Source organism: Phoenix dactylifera, chromosome 18 (assembly GCF_051530095.1).
Source record: "Phoenix dactylifera cultivar Ajwa chromosome 18, Ajwa_hap1_PhDact_Kaust_v1.1, whole genome shotgun sequence".
NCBI classification, from domain to species: domain Eukaryota; kingdom Viridiplantae; phylum Streptophyta; class Magnoliopsida; order Arecales; family Arecaceae; genus Phoenix; species Phoenix dactylifera.
Window position 1 is genome coordinate 9,707,857 of NC_143207.1, and position 14,271 is coordinate 9,722,127.

The 14,271-nt window shown below is 38.9% G+C and overlaps 1 protein-coding gene across 1 annotated transcript; it reads left to right on the forward strand.

Moving 5' to 3' along the window:
* Window positions 1–11,691: 11,691 nt before the first annotated feature.
* Window positions 11,692–13,919, forward strand: LOC103695968 (uncharacterized). The gene is made up of 2 exons (XM_008777428.5): window positions 11,692–11,916; window positions 12,915–13,919. Exons 1-2 carry the CDS (start codon window positions 11,694–11,696, stop codon window positions 13,187–13,189), a joined length of 498 nt encoding a protein of 165 aa, XP_008775650.2. The 5' UTR covers window positions 11,692–11,693; the 3' UTR covers window positions 13,190–13,919.
* The last annotated feature ends 352 nt before the right edge of the window (window positions 13,920–14,271 follow it).

The following is a 14,271-nucleotide window of genomic DNA, read 5'->3' on the forward strand; positions in this document are numbered from 1 at the left end:
GTTCGTTACTCGATCCCCCAATCCAGCGGATTCCAAACGGAACCCTCGCCGAGGAAAGAACCACTCCTCGACCATCTCGACTTCAACCTCACTCATGGCGGATCCGATTTCATTCGGACCAGGACCCATTGGAAAAGAAAGGAGGAAGAAGAAAGAAGAAAGGGGACTCCGAACGAACGAAAAAGACCTATGGGAGGTTCGCCGGAGATCGGTTACTTCGGACTGAGAAGGAAATGGGAAGATGAAGGCAATAGGAGGAGACGACCCAAGAAGGATATATATGTAAACCCCTCTGACGGCCCAGATCTGCGAAGCGGAGCGCTGCTCCCCGCTCAGATCGTGACATGTGTCAACCCTAAAAGTTAATGGCGTCGCATTTAATCCGAACCGACACTTCGAATACAGAAGCGTCGCGTCGGATCGTGTGGTCTCATCATGAGCCCACGACGCGAGGACGCTTCGAAAAACGAAAAGGGGATGATAAAACATCTCCGAAGAAAGAAACGCTACCTATTAAAAGCGTCTTGAAACGCGCGGTAATTCAAAATCCCCTAAACCACATTAACACCACCAAAACTACTTCCCGCGCTCGAACTTCTGAGCAGCTCGAGCTCGGAAGTCGGGGGGTAGTGTTGGGGGAAAAAAGTGTCGCCACGCTTTGGTAGGCAGACCCCTCCGAGCAGGGGCCGACCGAGCAGACCCCTCCGAGCAAAGGCCGACCGAGCAAACCCCTCCGAGCAGGGGCAAACCGAGTAAACCTCCTCCGGCTTGGCGATACTCAGATAGTCTAACCAACCCGAGGACGCCTGAGTTGCACACTGAGATTATGTCCTCCCGCGGCACGGTCGAAAGATTACGTTTCGTCTTCGCCGACAATTAACATGTATGGGTCGTGCAAACACCCGGTTCACTCAACAATCAAAGCGCATGGCCCCTGCAGGCCCTCGGCTTACTCAAGAATTAAAGTGTATGGCTTCCGTCGCCTACGGACATCGAGTCTCTCACGGCAAATCCACATGATGGCATGACTCCGCGACGACTTGGGCTTTGGCCTAATCTCCTACAGTAATAGCATTGATTCACACGATCGAGCATTAATGCCCAATTGTACGACAAACCATTTGCTCTGTCACATCACAGGTAACCCGGCCCCCCTATAAAAGGGGAACTCCTCCATTTTAGATAGGAGGAGGATCTAGTTTTCGAGCTCTCTCCCTCTCACTCTCTTCCCCCTCACTGACTTAAGCATCGGAGGGCCGGCGCCGGACAGCCCGGCCACCGGCTTCTTGCAGGTCTCTAGGAGGACGCCGCCCGCCGACGAGCCGCCACCCGCCACTCAGGCAGCGGAGCTCCTCCCTTCCGGCCGACGGTCGCCCCCGGGTCCAATTTCCAGCAACAATACTCTTCACATTCTTCTATGTGTTCATCTTTTTCTTCTTTCCCAGTCATTAATTATGCAGTGAAAATGGAAAAATGTACCTAAAAGAAAGGTAAAGAAAATGACCTTCCAGACATGCTATGCACTGTTGGAAGTTAATGCACTTAGAATCTATTTTAATTACTATTGTCTTTCCTATGCAGTCCAAGTTGTATGGTCAATGTGTCTCTTCATTTCTCTATGATCATGTCTGCTCTTTTTAATGTTCCAGAACTGTCCAATATGTTTTAAGAAAATTTGTAAGCCCTGCTGTTTTGGAAGGAAGTCAAAAAGACATAAGAAAAATTCCTTCAGAATATTGCCTCTGTTACTCTCTGCACATCTGATTAGTGAGCTCTGCTGTAGCAACTCAAGTTTGATTAAATCAGAAACTTTATTCGGGTTCTTTAGACAACCAACATGCACTTGTGTTATGCTAGAATTGGGAAAGAGACAAAAGGTATGGAGCTTGGCATATACAATACATTCGAGAATAATGGATGGCCATGGTTCAATTTTATCTAGAAGTTTTCTTTTGTTATTTCGGTACCTTGAGAAAGCCACTTCTTTCCTTTATTTTTTTTTAGGAAAATAGGGAGGATAGGTGGAAACACTTCCCCATCTAATTTGTTATGAATATAATTAGAAATAAGAGTTAGCTACATGCAGTGGTGAGGAATATAACAAAAAACAAGAACAATGAAGCAAATGAACATGAGTTGCTTTGTCTTTGTTTCGGAATAAGTTGCCTTAAGACTTGGAAGACACTGAAAGCAGATACTAGCACAACAGCAAGGATTCTTTTCTTACCACACTTGTTATGGTCGTGCTCTCACGAAATTTCTGATCTTCTTTTATATTTTGGAAAGGAAGGGGCTCTCTTCCACTCTTCACAGACCACAAAGCACAACTGGTGCATCAATCACAAAAAATTAACAAAATTTAATGATCATGTGCTGCAAATGATGGAGGTCCAGCATCCTACATATTAAAAGGAATGGCAAAATGGAATGATAAAATTATTCCTAACAACCCACACAAAAAAGGCCCATGCAAGATTATTTAGTTTTAACTAATGATCTCATTTAAAATTGCTAATCAGGTATAGTATATCAAAAGGATACCGAACACAGTCCTATTAAAATAAAATTCTTAAAACATGTGTGTTGAATCTTTAATATTGCATTACCTATTTCATTCATAAATCATTTCTTTGCGCTCTCCTCAAGCAAAAGTAAAAACATAATCAAATAGAACTTTTTTGTGCACAAAAAGTATGTTAATTTTAGTTCTATATTTGCAAGAAAAACCAGCTTCTGATCTAGATATCATCTACATCTTGATGTAATGGCAACCTTTTTTATGTAATGATCATCTCGAGCAAGCTTATCAGCATTTTGTACATCATCTAATTTTTAATACAACTATAAATCTTGCTTATCCCTACCTTCCTACTATTTTTTTCTTGTTATTCAATTGAATCCCCCTGTGCATACACCCATATACATACATGCATACACACATATATGTATAAATATATGTATGTATACATACATATATATATATATACACATATATAATACATATATACATATATAAACATATATATACGTATATATACGTGTGTGTATATATATATATGTATATATATATATATGTATATATATATATATGTATGTATGTATGTATATATGTGTATATATATATATATATATATATATATATAGAGAGAGAGAGAGAGAGAGAGAGAGAGAGAGAGAGACGACACATATATACTTCTATAGCAAATGCAAACTTAAATTCTAGAGTAGGGTGGGAATTGACGTGGTAAAAAATTAGACGGCAAATGTTGTCTCTATATTAAAATTTCTATATATATTTTTAAAAGCTTAAAAATAGGTAAGGGCATTGCAACCGGATGCCTCTAATCATTAGCTTTGCTCGTTAGAACTTATCCAACAAGCTCTAATTATCCTGAGAATAACTTTGGAGGAAATCAGCTGCCAGATAGCATGATCCACACTAATGTTTCAGTAGACTCATACCCTGCATTTTCTGGAAGCCGCCATGCCCTTCTACTCATCGAGGCCTAGTGCTTGTCTCCATATCATGTTTGTGTCACAAGCTAAAATGACATATATCTTCAAGACTAGTTAATTTAATGCATGATTTGTTTATATATTTGACCAATTTAATTAGATCAAAAAGAAATGTCCAGTATAGTTTTTTGACTTGTATATGTATGTGTGTATATGTATGCATTAAGTACACCATGGTCATGCAATGATGTATATGACTTGATTGCTAGTTAATCATACATGAAATCTATTTTCTTCTAATATAGAATGAACTATCTGATAATCAAATAATATAGATGACTGTGATTGATTGAATAATTACTTGGCAAACAACAAGAAATAGCAAAAAACAGCATTCTACAAACAGATCATGGTTTAAAATGATAGTTATTATAATATTATAATGGTGAAGCAAAGAATTTAATCATATCTTTTAGTAACAAAAATTAAAATGCATAGCATTATTTAACTATTATTTTATTCATAATAATTTCTTTTTCATAGAGACAATGATTGTTATCTAATATGTCCATTGCTCATCTAAAAAGTTTGCTTCATAAAAATCTTTTTATTATGTTTTGATAAATTGTGATCCAAACAAATGAAACTGTTGTTTTTGTTTCCTCCATATGTAGGGGTGCAAATTGGTCGGGTCGGGTCCTGGGTGACCCCGATCCGACCTGATTTTTTGTTCGGGTTCTAATTTTGGACCCAGATCCGACCCGGTTGAAGATCGGGTCGGGTCCAAATTGGGTCCAGGTCGGATCCGGGTCCGAGTTGGATCGGGTTCGGGCTCGAATCGGATCTAATTTTTTTGTATTTTTGGGAAAGAATTTGGGCAAATCTAATTTGGTCATATCATAATTATGAGGTGCTGGGTGACCCATGACTTGAAAGACTTGCAATTGATCTCCAGTCGGAACAGACGACCCCGACTTACTAACTAAGTCGGTCTACAAGCCAAATTTCGTATCACACTATTTTTTGTCCATATGACTGATTGGACGGAACTTGGTGTCTCCCAGCTCCCCTCTCACGAGAACAAAAAAAATTCCAGACCTTCCAAAATCCAATTCCATTGCAGAAAACTGGCACATGACCCATATTCAGTTCGGTGTTCCCTCACTTCCTCCGTGTAAAAGTTAAAAAAACAGAAACCAAAAAATCAAAGAAAAAAAAAAGAAAAGCCGGCTACCGAGACACGATCTAGAGGTATCAATAGTGTAATAGACTGAGAGAGGATCCTGATGGACCAATAGTGCCACGACCCACACAAAAAAAAGAAAAAAAAAACTCTCTTTTGCTTTTTCTCCCTCTCTCTTTCTCCATTCGGGTCCATTCGGGTCGGGTCGGGTCCGTTCGATAAATCCAGATCTGATTCAGAAAATGATTCGGATCCAATTTTAGGATCCGACCCAGACCCGCGGATCCTAAAATTCAGGATTGGGTCGGGCCTATACAGGCCGGACCGGATTGGGTCTCGGATCAACCCAACCTATTTGCAGCCTTATCCATATGTTGCCTTTCTATACCATTAATTATCATGTAATCTCAATTCCCACATCTGAGGATTGATAACATAATTGAAGAAACACTGGCAGGATTAGATGTTTTTGAGACAAAACATCAAAGGAGCTGTGCGGTCAAGGCTGGACCAAAGACCAAAGGGGCATGGTGGGACCAGGGAGAAGGTGGGGCCCGAGGGTCCGCGGTCACCGTGCATTCGTCCGTCCCAACGCCCTGGCCTTTTCCGCAGCGGAGACCGAGATAGGCCACCCAGGGGAGCTCAATAATTCCATCTCCTCCCCCTCCCTCTCCCTCTCCCTCTCATACATCTGTGATGCTGTCTTCGTACGAGACAGAGAGGCCACATGCACACGCTCGCACGAGTGACGGAAGAAAGATATCATATCCTCAGTGGGGCCCTGCCTGCCTTCTCCTTATTTTATCATGATACCCTTCTCTCTCTCTCTCTCTCTCTCTCTCTCTCGCGTTTGGATGGTTTTGGTTTGAAATCACTAGAAGATGGAACGGACAATGAATTGGAAGTTTTGAAGAAAAGCGATGGAGATGGGGTTGATGCTGAAGTACTTGTATTAATATCAACCACAAACATGCACATGCAAGGATGGTGGGTCCTCCTATTGGTAGAAGACAAACTGGCGAATGTCTTCATGATGTTTTGCATGGGTTGTAATTGGTTAATTTAGCTTTGCTTAGCAAGTAATGAACATACTGTCCAACCATGCTGTCCATTATGCATCTCATGCATACTGGTTCAAATTCGGAATAAAGGAAAGCCATTGAAGGTAATTGTAATATTCTAGAGATCCAAGACTATGGACTCTAAGAAAATCTGCTTATCCAGATGGTGTGACTGATGTATTGAGGCAATACTAATGTCGTATATTGCTCATCATATTTGAATAGTTAGAAATAATTGTATCTTTCAACATGTTGTTTCAAGTCTTAGGATGATTCTTATAAAAGCTTCCAGCTAGGTGTATGACTATATTAGTGCGTTTGGTGAGAAGAAATCCTTAATTGCCGGGGAAAATCGTCTTTTTCTTTTTGCATGTTTTGCGCTTCCTTGGAGAATTTATTTTACTTGGAAACTATCACCTGATTTTCTTAAGGTGAACTTTAACGACAGTGTGTTACATGATGGTGAGTTTGATGGAGCTAGTTTTGTTATTAGAGATGCTAGAGGTACATTGGTTGCGACAGACGTGGTAAGATTGGTTAATATACTATGGTTTCTATGGCAAAGGTTCGTACTGCATGGAAAGATATATCATATACAATAAGAGCCTTGAAGATCTCTCATATTATTCTTGAGAGATGTGAGATATATAGATATCCAGTTCTCCATCCTTTAAAGATAAGTACTTATCCTCTGTGATAGGATTGTTGGACATTGGAGACTACTCTACAGGCTTTTGAAGTAAAACATATCTATAAAGAGGCTAATAATGTTGTAGATTGGGTAGTATCATATGTAGCTTATCAGACGACTGTGACATACATTCCTTTTGAGCTTCTAGATTTTTTTTTTGGTTCATACGGATGTACCACTCTATAGATTGGTTTAATAAATTCAGTTTATCAAAAAAAAACTTCTTATTTTTCAGACTTCCATTCTCATATCTTCCCTTTATTCCCTTCCAATCCTGTTGAAGCATCACAATTCTTGTGCTCAAACATCTAGATATGCCCAAAATGTTCTGCGTTCATCATAGATAATTGGAGATCGAGTACAAGTTCTGAAGCCTGACCATTTCCATTGATATCTCCTGACACACTCAAACATCCATACTGCACTGACCTGCAGCGTAGGAAGATACAGATTTGCTTAGAATTGAGGCTTGTAAGTCATTACGAAGCCATTCAGGAAACCTTGCTTCTGTCCTTATCATTATCCTTATACTTGTCTGTGGTTGGAAGCCTGGCTTCTATTCCGATGTCTGTCATAAACATAGCTATTCAATTTTATATAACATTATAAATATCATAATAAATAAAATAATCTTGTAACTTACAAATTTGATGATATTTTAAAGGGTTTTTATTTGCATGAACACCCCTTCTAAAAATTTAAATTTGTATGAATATCCTCTTAAAATTTATATTTATTAATGTACCCTCATAAAACACTATTTTTGCACAAATGCCCATAATATAATGGTTATTTTAACACCGTTAATAAAAACTATATTTATTGAGGCTTCACCTACTAGGTTGGTCAGGGACATCTGGGGCCCCCATTCTGCTCTTGCAGCGTCCAGGATGATACTAGTATCCTGGGTGCCCCCACCCCCTGGCTTTCTTAAGGTGAACTTCGATGGTAGCGTATCTGCGGACGGGAGCTGCGGAGATGTGGGATTTATTATTAGGGATCATGATGCCAAACTTGTGGCGGTAGGTGGACGGCGGATTTTTGACTCATCAGTGGTGACCGCGGAGCTTCGGACGGCCTGGGAGGGTGTCTCCTATGCGAGGCGGGTTCTAGGTACGGGTCGCATCCTTCTCGAGGGAGACTCGACCACGGTGATCGGGTGGATCCGGAAAGGGGGGTGCTCAGTTGAGGACCGGCCGCTGCTCCACGATTTCGCAGAGCTTTAAGGGAAGTTGTCTCCTACCAAGCCTCGCACATATATCGGGAGGCGAACGGTGCGGCATATTGGTTTGCTTCCTTCGCGGCTCATCACTCGGGAGGCTTTTTTTGGATAGACCACGAGGTTGTGCCTACGCCTCTGTGCAGCATTTTGTTTTCTGATTTTGTTGGCCATCTTCACACTCATCATGTGTGAGTTGCCGATGTACCAAAAAAAAATAAAAAACTATATTTATATTAATTAAAAAATAAAAATTAAAATTACTTTTTTGTCTCAACTCTTCTATCGCGATCATCTTATAAATATTTCTTTTTGTGTATCTACCCATTAGGGATATTTTAGTCATTTTAATTTGAAACCATTAACTTTTTAACGTCATTGGATGACATGGGTACAAATGCAAAAATAAAGAGTAAAATAGCAAAACATGTGTTTGACGAGGGTATACATGCAAATATAAATTTTGGAAGGATATTCATATAAAATTCGATATTTAGAAATGTATTCATGCAAAAAATTATATTTTAAACATCACTTATATTTGATACCTATGCGGATATTGCGACGCTTGCAAGTGTTGCTTTTATATTCCACTGCAACATTTATAAATGCCACATTTTTAAGCCTCACTATAGGCATTATTAAAAGTGGTTAGAAATCAAGCCTTGTAGAGATTTTGTGACATTTTAAACATCACTTCAGGGACATTTTTCCCCTCTATTTACCATTAGTAATCACCCATACTAACCCTTTTACATAATAGTATTTCAAAACCTGCCAATTCATGCTACGTACTATTTTTCTTCTATGCCATACGCCAGACCCACATCAAATGTACAGTTTCCATTTAACAACCTCTGATATTACAAAAATTGAAGCTAAAACATAAGATCAACAAAAAACATAGAGAGATAATAACATAACGATGATGGATTTCACAATAGTAAATTCCTATACAATCTGTCCAATATGCTATCTAGCAAAAAAGTCATAAACTAATTAAAAATACGAAAACTATAAGAAGTTTAGGTCATATAAGGTCAACTCTATAACAATTTTGATGTGGTTCCAACTTCCAAGTCTTTCCTTTGAATGCAGCTCAAGAAAGGCCTCTAATTGGAGTTAGTGCAACGTTGTCGAAGGTGCAAGGAGAGACTAGTGAAAACGGTGACTGGACTCTAGCTAGCTATCTCACCTTGGATGTTAGTTTACATGAAAGTAAAATGGTATCTTGCTATCTTAAAACACATAAAAGGAGCACTTAAAGCTTCAATATTCTGCATTATAAGTCAGAGTGGACTATAGTGGTATTTTTCAGTATTCTAGGATCCTATATATTAACTACAATTCATTAACTTCTCTAATGCATCAAACCTACAAGAAGCAGGATCTTTCTATCAAATGTTGAACCTAAATGGTGGTCACACAATTTTCAAAGCATGTGGCTGCTCTTAAAATGTTGCAGCCCCTTCAGCATCTCCTTTCTCCTTCACTTTAGCTACCTCGAGTACCTCTTATTTGCCCGCTACTCCTTTAGTACTTTGGCTGCTACCAACACTGGCCTCACCACTGGCCACCCCTTTTGATCCCTTCTTTCGGGCACAACGTCACCTTATGTATCTCGAAAGTATTTGCGTTGAAAAATATATTTTTCAATTAAGTTCCGAATTAGTAGATGCTGCAAAAAAAAAATAGTGTTGCACCATCACCATTCAAGTTTCTGATGCCTTTCCTCTTGCCAAACTCAATGCCACTTCATCCTTTCCAAGGTTGAGCTTTATTGGCGATATCCTTCTCCACTTTGTCTCTCTCCACAAAGAATCAAAGAAATCCCTCGAACCCCTCCAAGATCTCATCTTTCCTTCTTGGATTCGAAGATGTGGAGGAATTTTGGAAGCCGAGTTACGGGCTCTGGCAACTAAGGGATGATGGCATACAATTCTAGTTCACTAGGGTTCCACCAGTTTGCCAAGTTAATGGTAGAAAATATGGAAGTAGTGATTTAGATGTGTCTTTATCTAAAGTTATATAGTAATTTAAACAGGATTCCGTCTCTTACTTCTACATGTGGCAAGAATAGCCAGATAACACTAAATATTTAACATTTTGCAAAAAGGAATAATCTTATCTTTTCTGCAAAATAAATAATAACATGGATTTTCTGCAAAATCAGCAAAAAAATTCTCACCACTTTTACTTTTTTTCATGATTCCATTCTTCAGTAAAATTTTGTATTAGAAAATTAACTAAATGAGAGTTGATGTATTGCTCCTTTTCTGACTAATTAGATTGGAGACGATATTTTAATTACCGACACCTTCATCCCCCATTGATCTTCCTCCAATACACGGACAAGGTGATATGAATACATAAATGATAATTATTTGCCATTTAATAGGTATGTTGAATAAAAGAAATAATTATATTATTTAATAAATTTAATACTTATATTTGAATCACGATGATTTATAACATTTTAATATTTTTAAGACATGCACTACACATGCTTAGTGCTGGTATACATGCAAATAAAAGGTTTAAATAACAGTTGTTGGTTATCTGTTAATACATTATAGCAGCAGTTGTTTAACTTTCATGTTCCACCTGATAAAAACAAAATTTGAAATCCAGAATCTTCATGCCAATTTAAACTTCCATGCTTTGTCTTATGGATAATTGTTTAAAAATTGTATCTTTTGTAGAGTAATGACCTGAACAAGTAAAAATGTCATTTTTCCCCCATTGTTTCTGAAGAAGAACATTTTTTCCAATTGTAGTTCATTATTTGTAGAGTAGCCATGTAAAGACCAACATTTCTATTATAATTGTAAACATCAGCTCTGGAGGTCTGTTATTTGTGGAGACTGCCATTGTGGAAACCTTGCTTTAATTTGCAATGCCTCCCCCTGACAAAGTACTTGCTCTCGGATGGTGAAACTCAAATGGAGGAAATACCTCCTTCCCATGCATGGTTAAAGTTGTTCTTAAAGTATATCATTTGAGCTGTCCAATCTTAGTGCATTTGTAGGATGAACTCAGAAAGAGCCAGGCATCCTAAATAAATCATTTATTTGGACGCCATGCATCCAATTGCAGCCATGAAAGAGTACAGCTCCACAGTTTCCCCACTTTTGTGGTTCGTTCCTTTGATGTGAATTTGATGGAGTTCCTTTATGAGGTGATCCTCATGGCCTGACTGCTAAAATTTTAGCAGCCAGGTTTCCCTAATGTTCAGGACTTCACAAAGGTCACCGCAAAAAGAAAAAACTGAGAAAAACATAGAAAAAACTAATAAAAAAAAAGTTGAAATTAACAAATAATTTTTTTTTATAGGATGGGTGGATCATACTATTTTAGTATAAATATTTCTCAAAGAATTAAAAAAAAATAATCTAAAGTGGGTGGGATAGTTTCATAGCTTTTTCAGAGAATAATATTATCAGAGTATTGGGTAGTAAAAAAAATACCTAATTAGTGGTTTTATTCGTCTGTCTCCCGATGTATATTAGTGGTCTAGAAAGAAACTAACAAATAACCAAAAACTTAGAATGGTTATAAAAGAGCAGCTTATTAATTTTGTAAGCAGGGACTGCCATTAAAAATTAATTTATAGTTTCCTAGCCTAGAGCCAACCTTCCTAGTGAGCAATTAAATAAGAAGCTAATCAAATGCCAAACAATGAGTGTACAAGTTTTTGGACAGTGATTGGTGCAACTTTATCATATGAAATATTAGCAACCCATCATCTGAATTTTTAAATCTGGAACTGACTTGACCAGACCAAATTTAATATATGACAAATATTAACAACTCAGAATCTGAAGTTGAAACTTGTCCACGAACTTCCAAACCAACTCAAAACCAAGGTCTAGCTAGACCCAAATATATATATCTGAAATTTTTATTTCAACTTACCCTGAATAAGTCAAATTCAACTCAATTGGGCCCACTAAACCTCTTATCACATGATACTTTTTTTAAGCTTTAGCAATTAATTAATCAGCTTAACCTCTAAGATGCAACTTAGTAACATATCCAAGTAACAAGGGTATTTAGCAATCACCCCTGCCCAATACTTCCACCATGTTCCCCACAGCACTCTGCCAGTCTCCCCCTCTCTCTCTCTCTGTATGGCTTGACTCTCACGCCATTGCAATTATATCTCCCCTCATTTGCCCCAGTCTCTGCTCTCTCTCTCTCTGTCTCCCTCCTGCGCAGCCTCCAAGCTTGGCCATGGGCGTTCTGCGAGACCCGGGCCGCCGTCTCTCCGTTGCATTCGCCCTTCTCTTCTTCGCCGCAGCTCTTGGTAAGTTTACTGACTACGAGCAACTGCTAACACTTAAAAATCCCATGGCTAATCACTAAATCTATGTGTTCTCTGTACCCACTAGCCAAAGTTCCTCGGTCTCTCTCTCTCTCTCATTCCTCAGCCTAGAATCTCTTGCTCCGTACTCATTTGGGGAGCTCTTCTTACTAGCTTCAACTCTAAAAATCCCTCCTTTATTCACCATCCCTTCTTAATCTCATGTTCCTCACTTGCCCTGTTCCCAAGTGGAAAGGAAAAAGAAAACTCCTGGTCCCCCCCTCTTCTCCCGATAGCCAAAGGCCCTCCTTTCCTTTTACTAGTGCTGGCTAAAAATGTCAAACGAATCACAAACTCACTAAAAGGACTCACCTTTCTTTGGCTTTTGTTTGTTATCCAAACCTATTAATACTCCCACTGGAATAAAAGTTTATGTTTTCTCATTTATCTGTGCCCAAGATGTGGTTTTTATTCAATGAATGCTTCAAACAACCAAAACTGTGCTCTCAAACTTCCCTTTTTGTTGCAGTTCTGGAATTCTAGTTACTATTATATAGAACTAGCCAGAAAGTGTAAAACAGAACACCAAACTTCACTTAGGAAGCCCCCCTTTTCCTAGGTTTAAGCGCTCTAGAAATTTTTTTAAAAAAATCACCTTTTTATTCAGTAATAATTCCTCAAACCCCTCCAATACTCTGGTATCAAATTCACATGTTTATGATGGTTTTAGATATTCTTGTTGCTATTGCTATTACTCGCCAAAAGAGCAAAACAGACCACTAAAACTCGCTTAAAAAGCTCGCATTTTTTTTTTCCGGAAGACGCCTTTTTTACTTAAATAAAAAACCATATTTTTCCTCGTTTGTTTGTGCCCAAGATGCGATTTTTATTTTAGTTCCTTAAACCGATCAAAATCCCGTTACGAAAATCCCATTTTTATCAGAGTTTTGTCATCATTCGAAGGCTGCAAAGAATTAATGAGTAATTTTCTTTCGTTTTAGGCAGTGGATTGGTGGTGGGAGCGGCCGCGGAGAGGGAGGAGGAGGCGAGGGGGAGGCATCATTTGGAGAAGTGGGAGCACTTGGAGCTGCAGCCGGTGGCGCGGCGGCGGCTGGTGGGTCCGGGGTCGTCGCCGCCGACGTGCCGGGGGCGGTGCGGGCGGTGCCTCCCGTGCCGGCCGGTGCACGTGGCGATCCAGCCGGGGCGGTGCACGACGGAGGAGTACTACCCGGAGGCCTGGCGATGCAAGTGTGGGAATAAGCTCTTCATGCCCTGATTCTGACTTCCCTTAGTATTAACACTTACTATTCTTACGAATCAATAGAGATAGAGCTAGAAAGGCAGAGGCTCCTGAATTCCTTTGACCTCTTCTTCTGAAACTATGTATTTATTCTAGTGTTTGTAAGAATTCTATCTCTTTTTCTTTTTTTTCTTTTTCTTCCCCCCCCGTCTAGGCTTTAGATGGTGCTAGCTTTGAGGGCTGGAATGGAGATAATATTAGTGTTGTCTCTCCCTTCTTTTCTTTTTTTTTTGTGTTTCCCAAGGGACAAGGTGGGTGGAAATCATGTGATTATTTTATTTGTTTCTTGTAGGACATCTGATGCAGTTTTGATTGGTATTTGACATGAGCTTTGGGATCCTGAAAAGGTTGAAGCCCAGCTTTTAATAGATAAGTGTGGAATTCATAGTGTATATATATATATATATATATATATAATGGAAATAAATTTAAAGGAAAAATGTTAGGCCACCTCACTAGACTCTAAACTGCCACATCAAAGTAATTAAGCATAATTCACAAGCTAAGTCAACATCCCATATCAAATCAACATTGTTTATGATAAGTCCAAAGTCCAAGTCTTAACATTTCTAGTGTAGTCAATTGCTTGTTTTGCCTCTCAATATGTTGAATCGATCCATTTGTGTTATTGCTTAGCCATTGCACCTCTTAACCATTTGCATGGAGATTCATGCTCAAACCACAAACTTTTGTCGCAAAAAATGTTGATTCATTAGCAAATTGCTCGAAATGCTTGCTGATTAACTAAAACTTCCATGAACTATTGTTTGCTAATTAGAACAGACCATGATAGCTGTTTGGAAGTTTGTCATCCCGAGTTATCCATACTTGTCACATGCTTGATTCCCAGAACAACTGAAAAAAAAATGTTGGTGCCTTGATCTGGCATATTCATTTATAATTTTTTATCATTGTATTCCACTTAATAATTGTTGCTTAAAATACTATCTAATTATGCCAGCCTTGGGGTCAATTTTGTTCACTTTGCTCCTTGTTTTTATCAGAAAAAGATTGGGCAAAGCATGACTAGTTCATGGAGACCCACTTCTTGCTTCTTT